At 38.3% G+C, this 9,988-nt stretch overlaps 1 protein-coding gene across 1 annotated transcript in view; it reads right to left on the bottom strand.

Moving 5' to 3' along the window:
• Nucleotides 1–1,582: 1,582 nt before the first annotated feature.
• The window catches only part of MFSD8 (major facilitator superfamily domain containing 8), a 55,595-nt gene continuing 47,189 nt past the window's right edge, over nucleotides 1,583–9,988 (bottom strand). The window contains exons 7-10 of the mRNA XM_045287401.1: nucleotides 8,980–9,114; nucleotides 4,329–4,432; nucleotides 3,990–4,237; nucleotides 1,583–2,655 (exon numbers count right to left, since the gene is read on the bottom strand). Coding sequence (XP_045143336.1) covers nucleotides 2,440–2,655; nucleotides 3,990–4,237; nucleotides 4,329–4,432; nucleotides 8,980–9,114 — 703 coding nt within the window. The 3' untranslated portion in view covers nucleotides 1,583–2,439. The remainder of the gene's footprint in view (nucleotides 2,656–3,989; nucleotides 4,238–4,328; nucleotides 4,433–8,979; nucleotides 9,115–9,988) is intronic.

Below are 9,988 nucleotides of genomic sequence, written 5' to 3' on the forward strand. Positions count from 1 at the left end.
AGAGACGTCGGACAGTGCATGATATCACAAAATAATTTATAAATTATCAAGGGGTCTTGAGGGAGGGGCAATGGGAAGGGAAAGGGAAAAATTCAAGAGCTGATGCCAGGGGCTTATGTGGAGAGCAAATGTTTTGCGAATGATGAGGGTAACAAATGTACAAATGTGCTTTACACAATTGTATGTATGGACTGTGATGAGCCCCTAATAAAATGATTTTTTTTTAAATCAGGAGAGGTGTGCCAAGATTGTATCCTCTAACATACTTATTTAATCTGTATGCTGAGCAAATAATCAGGGAAGCTGGATTATATAAAGAAGAATGCAGTATCAGGATTGCAGGATGATTTAATAACCTGCAATATGCAGATGAGGCACTATTGCTTGATCACAGTGAGGAAGACTTGAAGCACTTGCTGATGAAGGTCAAGGATTGTAGCCTTCATTATGGACTACAACTCAATGTATCGAAGACCAAAATCCTCACAACTGGACCAACGAGTAAAACAATAAATGGAGAAATGATTGAGGTTGTCAAGGATTTTGTCTTGCTAGGGATACAATGCTCACAGAAACAGCAGTCAAGAGATCAAAAAACGAGTTGCATTAAGTAAATCTGTTGCGCAAGATTCTTCAAATGTGTTGAAAACCAAGGATGTTACTTTGAGGACTAAGGTGTGCCTGATCCAAGCCATGGTATTTTCGATTGCCTCATAGGCATGTAAAAATTGGGCAGTGAATAAGGAAGACCATAGAAGAATTCATGCATTTAAATTGTGGAATGGGAGGATACTGAAAGTACCATGGACAGATAAAAGGAAAAACAAATCTGCCTTTAAAGAAGTACAGCCAGAATGCTCTTTAGAGGCAAGGATGGTGAGATAGTTAACGTTTATTATGCCAACATGGCCAATGAACACGTGAGATTAATTGAAGGGCAGAGAGATAAATGGCTCGGCTAGCCTTGCCTTTCGTGTCTCTTGCTCTTTGATCATCGGACCAGTGTGCAGCTGTCTTGCTTGTTCTGTGCATCAATTTGCAAGCTACACTACTTGTGGGACACCTAACCCGTGGACTGTGTCACTAATTTGAAGTTCCTTCAAGACCTGCTTCGCCACACTATTGGAATAAACATCTCTTGAGCTGGGGACTGTCGGACCCTGTCATCTGGCTGACTGTTGGTGACCTACCTGCCTTGCTGTTTGCTGCCTGTGGCCGGATAGCCTGAATTGCTCTACGGAGGATTATCTCACGGCCCTGAAGACTAGAAGGACTGCCAGTGTCTTACAACTGTCTCACGGACGTGAGTTGCACTGAGCCATTTGTACTGCTTTATAGATTATTTCTTATGTTATATATCTATATAATTATTAGCATTCTTGTTTTCTCTAGAGAACCCTGTCTAACATAGATGGCAAGAATTCATCTCACATACTTAGCATATGGTATCAGGAGAAGGACATCGTAGTTGGTAAAGTGGAGGGAGAGAAAAAGAGGAAGATCCTTGAAGAGAAGGATGAGACAGTGGCTGTAACAAAGGGCTCAGACATAAGAAACATTGTGAGAATGGCACAGCACCAGGTGGTGTTTCCTTCTGCCTTATGTAGGGTCACTAGGAGTTGGAACCAACTTGACAGCGCATAACAACACATTCAATATTTGCATGACTCTTTAGTCATATAACCCGAGAACAGGTTAAAAAGGATGAGAAGCATGGTAAACAGAAAAAAATTATTTTATCAGGAAATTTGATGGCATTTGAAAAAATTGATATTTAATAAATAGAAAATATGTATCCACAAATGAGAATACTTCCATTGAGGTTAAAACATCTGTACAACTATTCTATTAGAGTTAATTCATAAAGAACTTCCTAATGGTTTCATGTCACTAAAATATTCTTTAATTGAATAGCCCCTCAGCAGTTTATATATTATGAGTCAACTAAAAAGCCAAACCATTATCACTAAGTTGATTCTGATTCATAGGGGCCCTATAGGGCAGGGTAGAACTGCCTCACAGGATTGGTCAGGCTACAACCTGCACAGAGCAGACTGACACGTTGCTCCCATACAGTAGCTCGTGCTCCAATGGCTGGCCTTTCAATTAGTAGCCGAGTGCTTACCCAACTGTGCCACCAAAGTGCCTCGTAGTCAGAGTACAACGTCACATTACAGACACCCACTCATTACTTCATGTAGCCCCCAAAAGATGTGACGAGAGTAATAGTTCATTTGGGGGACAAGGAAGTGATGACATAATGATTTCATAGTATCTTAGTGTTCACAGCTCCATGTAAAATTCTCTCTTGTTTAAGATATGTTGTTATTCAAAATACTCAATGTCCAGTCTGACTTTTGGAGACTGCTTCACACCAGTTTTCCAGCAGAGCCTTACATTGGGAAAATTCCAAGCATCAAGTACTTTTCCATCACAGTCCTAGTTAATTGACTCTGGATTCCTCTCCTGTCTTAGAGAAAAAGCCACAAGTCTTTTGTAAACCACTCCTAGGAGTGTGATGGTGAGCAGCACTATTCCACACACGAGGCTGAATGCCCATCGTGGGCCCCAGTAAGCATACACCTGGCTGATGAACATGGGTCCAAAAATCCGAGCTCCACTCCCAGAAGCTGTCAGCCAGCCCATGTATGCACCCTGTGGGGGGCAGAGGGAAGACAAACATTTTTTTATTCAAGGTTATTTACTAACAAAGAGGATGCTATTATAACCAAACTATTATAAATTCACACAAATCATTTTCTCCCAGTATTTTATTAGGCCAGAGCTGCTTGCTTAGTGTCGGGAGAGGCACGGAAACGCAACTGGGAAGGTACAAATGACGTCAACAGTGGGTGATTTGTGCATGGCGTGTTCAAGAGGTGCCCTCTGCCACGTACACTTTAACTTATTTAAATTTTGTTACAGCCCCATATACTGATTTTGCTATAAATCTTCTTTGAGCCTTAATTTTGAAAACTTGAAAATAAAATTCTTTAGATGAGAAACCCAAACCCCAAATTATTATCAAAATTTTTTGTCTATTATTTATACTTTCAAAACAGAAGAATGTAAACATTTTTCCTTTGTCTTCTTTCAGTACAGAACTACTAGTTCTTGTCCTGAAAAGGTAAAGTTATAAGTTGAGTCTTTCTGGAGGAAAGTAACGCTTGCATTTTGTGGACATTTAAGTAACTTCTGCTTAAAAAAAGAGAGAGAGAGGCAAAATCTTGCAAAAATCTTACTCTGCTTTAACTAGGAGACCAGCAGGATGAGTAAGTGATGGCACGCTCAAAAAATGAAGTACAATGCCTCCACTCCAAATACTTCTCCGGAAGAAAATTAAATGTCATGAAAAATACTGTTTATTTGCTTGTGTTAGATTACAAAATAGTATCTATGATCTATTTTTGTGTTAAAAACAGCTACTTACAGAAGCAAAGATAAACAGGAATTGGAAGTATAATTTTAGTAGTAGTCATGTCTTTAATACTTTTTTCAGTTTGCTTCTATATATTTTTAATTTTTATATATTAAATGTAATTTTATAATTAAAATTTATTTTAAAATACATATAACTGCTATAAACTTTTAAGACTGTTGGGTTTTCCTCTATCCGTAATTACTCCTAGTTCCAGATAAAATTAAACCAAATGAAATTAAAATTTAGCTTCAATTGTAGTTTTCTAAAATATGTTTCAGAAATTCATATTTCAGATTTTTTTCTGTGAAATTTATGGTGAGCTCATAATCCCTTAGTGCAAGACATCTTCCTTAGTGCAAGACATCTTTGAACTCTATGGTAATATTTGGTAAATTTCAAAATGACAGAAGTCCTATAAGCTCTTTATAAAAATTGTAGATTAAAAAAATTTTAAGTATGAAAGATAATAAAAATCCCTTATTTGTTAAAAAATATAAAGTGGTAGCAAAATATGTTAGTGCTTAAAAACATAATCCACATAACTGTAATGTCAGGGTAACTGACCCACCTGAGGTTTTGGTCCCAGAATTTTTGAATATAATGTATAGGACATAACATTGCAGGCTGGATAACCTACTCCAATTAGCGTGGCTGATGTGAGCAACTGGGCCAGATGGATCATGGGGGTGAAAAGGCACCAGGCTTGTTGAATTGGGCAGCCAGTTGGTTCTTCATTGTGATCTTCTCTTGAAGACTTCCAGAAAGTAATAATAATTTCCCCAAAAGTGACATTGGGGATTGAATTATTATGTAAACCTGTACAAACAAAATTAGCACATTGCATTACTGATTAATTTTAGATGAATAATAGGAGCTAACTAACATTATAGAATATGTGTGGCTATACCTTCCCACTGTATTTTGGGGAACTGATTGCCCCAGGGTAACAAGATAAAGAAGCCAACCCACACAACGATGAGTCCTCCCAGTAGAATAGCACGCTCGCCAATCCTGTTAAAGAATAGAAATTGTAATTAAAAAAAAAACAATATGGCATAGTTCATCGCTAGTATCATTTAAAAATTATAAATAAGATAAGATCTTGATTTTTTGGTTACATATCATTTAACATGAGTGCTAACTATAGTTTCCCACTAAAGAGGATCAGGTATCCTCTGAAAAATGGCTACTTTTCAGGGCTGGAAGAAAATGCCCAAGATGAGCTGCACTGCTGCACATCAGAGACAACAGAAGCTATTAGTGACATCTAAGTCATGACAAAAGGACTATGTAGCCAGTTTGAAGAGGCTGGCCACAAAGGTGACAATGTAACATCAAAATAATGACGGAGAGATCATCTCTAACCAACGGTGCTGGTAAAATTGGATTTCCATTTGCAGAAGTACGAAACAGGACCCATACTTCTTCCCTATATATTAAATGTGACTTAAAGATTTAAACGTAAATTCTAGAGCAATAAAAATCATCAATGAGAAAATAGGGACAAACGTGAGGGCCCTTGTACGGTGCATAAACAGACTACAAGACAAAACACATAGACACAGAAGACAAACTAGATGACGGGGACCCTCAAAATAAGACATTTATGTGCATGAAGAAACTTCATTCAAAGGGTTAAAAGAGAACGACTGGGGAAAAATGTTGGCAATCAATAATACATCAGACAAGGGATTGAGTTCTATATATACAAAATGTAACGCTTCAACAAGAAAAAGACAAACCATCCAATTTAAAAATGGGCAAAGGAAGTGGACAGTTCAACAAAGACGACATCCAGGCAACCAATAAATAAATGAAAAAATCTTCACAATCCCAGAGATTCCAAAAACAATGATGATGTATAATCATACCAGCACTGGCATCAAAGTTCAAAAACTCAGAAAATGGCAAGTATTGGAGGTGCAGAGGGCTTGGAACACTGCTAATGAGACTGTAAAGTGCAAAACTCTGGAAAGTGGTATGTGCTAGCTCCATCCACTGGAACAGAAATTCCACATGCTCAGTGAGGCCTTTGCCTTTGTACGAACAGAGACACTCACACTCATGTTCATCACAGCACTGTTCACAATTGTAAGAAGATGGACACAATCCAGGTGCTCAGCAATTGTCGTTATTAGATGCTCTCTAGTCAGTTCCAGTTCATAGTGACCCTGCGAATAACAGAACAAAATGCAGCTTGGTCCTGTGCCATCCTCACAGCTGTCGTCTGAGCCCATTGTTGCAGCGCCCCGTGTCGATCCATCCTTCAAGAGCTGTCCTCTTTTTCTTTGCTCTTCGACTTTACCATGCATGATATCTGCTCACAGGGACTGACCTCTCCTGATAGTGCATCCAAAGTACACGAGACAAGGTCTTGCCATCCTCACTGCCAAGGAGCATTCTACTTGTACTTCTTCCAAGATAGATGTTTGCTTTTTGGCAGTCCATGGTACTTTCAATATTCTTTACCAACATAATTCAATGCATCAAATTCTTCTTGTCTTCCTTATTCCATACCCAACTTCCATATGAATATGAGGCTTTATTTATTTGACTTTAATCATCTTTTTCAGCTATATCAGCCCTTCCACTTGGCTATGTAAGAGCAGGAACCTTTGTAGTATCCCCTGTAGCACTTTAATTATCGATCAATTTAAGGTGCAAGAAAAATAGCTAATGCTCCGAAATGGGCATGCTTCGGCTAAGCAAGCATTCTCAGCATGTCTCCCAGTTCACCTGGAGGACATCTCTGCTGCACAAAGCCAGAGCAGACACGACCAGATGCATGATACAGTCCAGTGCACACAATAGCAGTAACTTCACAGTTAGACGATTTCCCCTTAGAGTTATACTTTTATCAAATGCTTCTTTAAAAAGGTGTTCTCTAGTCAAATAGCTATAAGAAATGCTATATACTATATTTGCTATGATGATGAGATAGTGTATGAGGAAGGTTTAAAAAAATAATGGAAAAATTCTATGATCTTTTAGTTCCATTTTTTATGACTTTTTTATGTTCTCGTGAATATTGGAGGCTTTAAGGTCCTAGAGCAGTGAGTTTAGTCATTTTAACCAGAATTTACAAAACAAATCAATCTATTAATTTTGGTAGTAGTGTTGTGAGCTAGGGATTGGGCTACTAAATGCAGGGTTAGCAGTTCAAACTCACTAGCTCTCCCAAGGGAAAAAGATGAGGTTGTCTGTTATCTAAGTCACTATGAGGCAGAATCAAATTGATGGGAGGCAGTGGGCTATTATATAGCAGAACAATGTACTGTAAAATAAATTTTTAGGAAAATGTTAATAGTATTTTAAATTTGGTACCATTGAGTAAATTAATAATATTCGTAATAGAATAATAGTATGCCATGTTGGGATTATGTATAATAATCTCCAATAAAATGACAATATTGTCTCTAAAGGGGACCAGCGACATATATAAATTTTATATATATGAATGATTTTGATTTTGCACTTAACCATAAGTCCTAATCTAAGAACAAATAGTTCTTATGATGTGACCCTACTGGACACTTGTCTTCATGAAGAGATCACTGAAGATCTGGGTGCTAGGGCAAAGTGAGGTGAAGAAATTAGATGGAGCCTGCTATTAGAAAGAATAGTGTCTGGGGTCTTAAGGGTCTGTCTTAAAACAAGCAGCCATCTAAATGAGGTGTCAGCTAAATCCACACAGAAGGCGGTCACTAGCCTAGATGATCCAAGGATTTTAAATAGTAAAATCCAAGATTGCAAAAGGAAATTGTACTAGAGCTTAAATTCTGAGCACCCAATTTTCAGAAGGCTATGGATGACAGTGAAAACCAAAAATCTATTTGCCTGTCCCCCTATGGATTAAACCTCCCATGAATCTCCCCTGACTCCTGACCCAGGGATGTGCATAGCCTTGGTCCCAGAAAGAGTGCATTGGAAAGTGCATTTATGCCAATGTTGTTAAGTTAAAACTTAATACCTTTGTTTGTTTTTCATTTTTACTCATTTTAAATTTGTTCTAGTTTTATTATTTTCTGCTTTTTTTGGTTTGAGAGTTTTCTGTGGATTTTATTTGTTTTCTTGTTATTGGAGTTTTTTGGTCTTTTCAAAAAATATTTTATTGGGGGCTCATACAACTCTTATCACAATCCATACATCCATCCATTGTGTCAAGCATATTTGTACATTTGTTGCCATCATCGTTCTCAAAACATTTGCTTTCTACTTGAGTCCTTGGTATCAGCTCATTTTCCCCTCCCTCCCTCATGAACCCTTGATAATTTATAAATTATTATTTTTCATGTCTAACACTGACCGATGTCTCCCTTCACTCACTTTTCTGTTGTACATCCCCCAGGGAGGGGGTTATATGTAGATCCTTGTGATCATTTCCCCTTTTCTCCCCCACCTTCCCCTTCCCCTCCTGGTATTGCTACTTTATTAGCCCTGAGGGGTCCATCTGTCCTACATTCCCTGTGTTTCCAGCTCTGATCTGTACCAGTATGCATCCTCTGGTCTAGCCGGATTTGTTAGGTAGAATTGAGGTCATGATAGTGGGGGGAGGAAGCATTAAAGAACTAGAAGAAAGTTGTATGTTTCATCGGTGCTATACTGCACCCTGACTGGCTTCCCATGACCCTTCTGTAAGGGGATGTTACTGGGGTTTAGTGGGTGTTTCTGTATAATTTTCTTTATATGAAGTCCAGGATAGTTAAATCTACAAGACCGTAACTAGATTGACAGTTACCAGGGCTATGGTAGTGGAGGTTGTGGGGAAATGGTATGCTGGTAAGGAGTACAAGAATGAAGAAGATGTTCTAAAATAGATTGTGGCGATGACTGCACAACTCTTTTAAATATATTTAGTCCACTGAATTATATGGTATGTGATTTATATGTCAACGAACCTGTTAATTTTTAAAAGATATGCTCCAAAAGTAATAAGATGTTATAAAAATGCTAAGTAACAAGTAAGTACTTAAAGTAAAAATGAATTAAGTGCTCTAAGCATTGACGAAGGTGGTATATATCCTACTTGTTTTACATTAAAACCTGGAGAAAAGAAAAATCTTCAGTGAAAGGTAACACATAAAAGACACAGTGGGAAAGTTATTTCCTTTGTAGGATCTTTTTGCTTTTTATAGAATAGTTGTGGAATACTTGCTCCATTCATACATTTTACAGGAGCCGTGGTGGCACCGTGGCTTAAGTACTAGGTACCGTATACAAGACTGGCAGCACAAATGCACTAGCTGCTCCTCAAGAGAAAGACCCGGCTTCCTGCTCCCATAGTACTAACAATATCAGAACCCCGTGGGGCAGTTCTACCCCATCCTACCGGGTCCATATGAATGAGAACCTCTACTTGATAGCAGAGGGCAGCTGCTTGGGTTTTTTCCCTTTAAACATTTTAAATCTATTTGCAAACTTTCAAGGAGTACAACTAATATAATGAGAAAAAAATGTTTTTCATTATTTTGCTAGCACCCTTGTTTACATCATTAACTATTTCATATTTCACGTTAAAGAATCAGACTCAAAAGGAAACCATAATACATAGGACTTACTTTTGGGAGAGTAATTTAATCCCCATGAAAATAAGGACTGCTTCAATTCCAAGACAAGCAAGTATTATTCCATCATATAAAACAGCTTGCTCTCTTGTCCAGGCATACATATCCATTGTTAATGGAGTGAGGATGCTAAAGAAAACAACAACAAAAAAGATATTATTTTTCCATATATCAGTCACTATTAAAATTGAAGTAATTTTTACTTATGTTATCTCCACATTCAAGAATTTGCATCACTTTTAACAATGTCACCAAACCTATTATGTAAGGGAGGGGGGGAGAGACAAAAATCATTTATATTTTCTAGAGACCTTTATTAAGTCTTAAATGGGAAAAAGACAAGACAAATCATGCAGATGAGAGAGACCATCAGCATGAGGCCATGGTGTCCCAAAGACTCATGGCTGTGAGGTTAATTATAGGACACAGAAAACAAGTGGAATTACCACAGGACTATGGAAGCCGGAAATGGACCCTGACTGGAATATGTACACTATTGAAGGAAAATAGTAGAAAAGTTTACATGGTTGGTTCTGGATCCTCCCTGGTAACCCAGCATCCCGAGGGCGAGACGACCCCGTAGTGGACTAGCTCACTCACATCCAAACCAAGCTCACTGACCTGGCGTCAGCAGCCATTCGTAACCACCTATCTGGGTTCTGAGGCTTTTGCCGAAGCAGATAGCCTCCTTGTTCTCACAAGGGGCAGAGCAGCTGACAGGTTTGGAAAACCAACAACACATAGTCCACAGTGCTACTTTCTGGGCTGGCTTGGGGATTCAATCGGCTTTCAAACACTGTCTGAGGATTGCAGCCTTCACTATGGATTACAGCTCAATGTGAAGAAGTCTAAAATCCTCACAACTGGGCCAATAGGTAACATCATGATAAATGGAGAAAAGATTGAAGTTGTCAAGGACTTAGTTTTGCTTGGATCCACAATCAATAGAAGCAGCGATCAAGAGACCAAAAGATGCATTATATTGGGTAAATCTGTAACACAA

The sequence above is a fragment of the Echinops telfairi genome, unplaced genomic scaffold (genome assembly GCF_000313985.2).
Source record: "Echinops telfairi isolate 266 unplaced genomic scaffold, ASM31398v2 ScPeMD7_14;HRSCAF=57, whole genome shotgun sequence".
In the NCBI taxonomy this organism is placed as follows: Eukaryota; Metazoa; Chordata; class Mammalia; order Afrosoricida; family Tenrecidae; genus Echinops; species Echinops telfairi.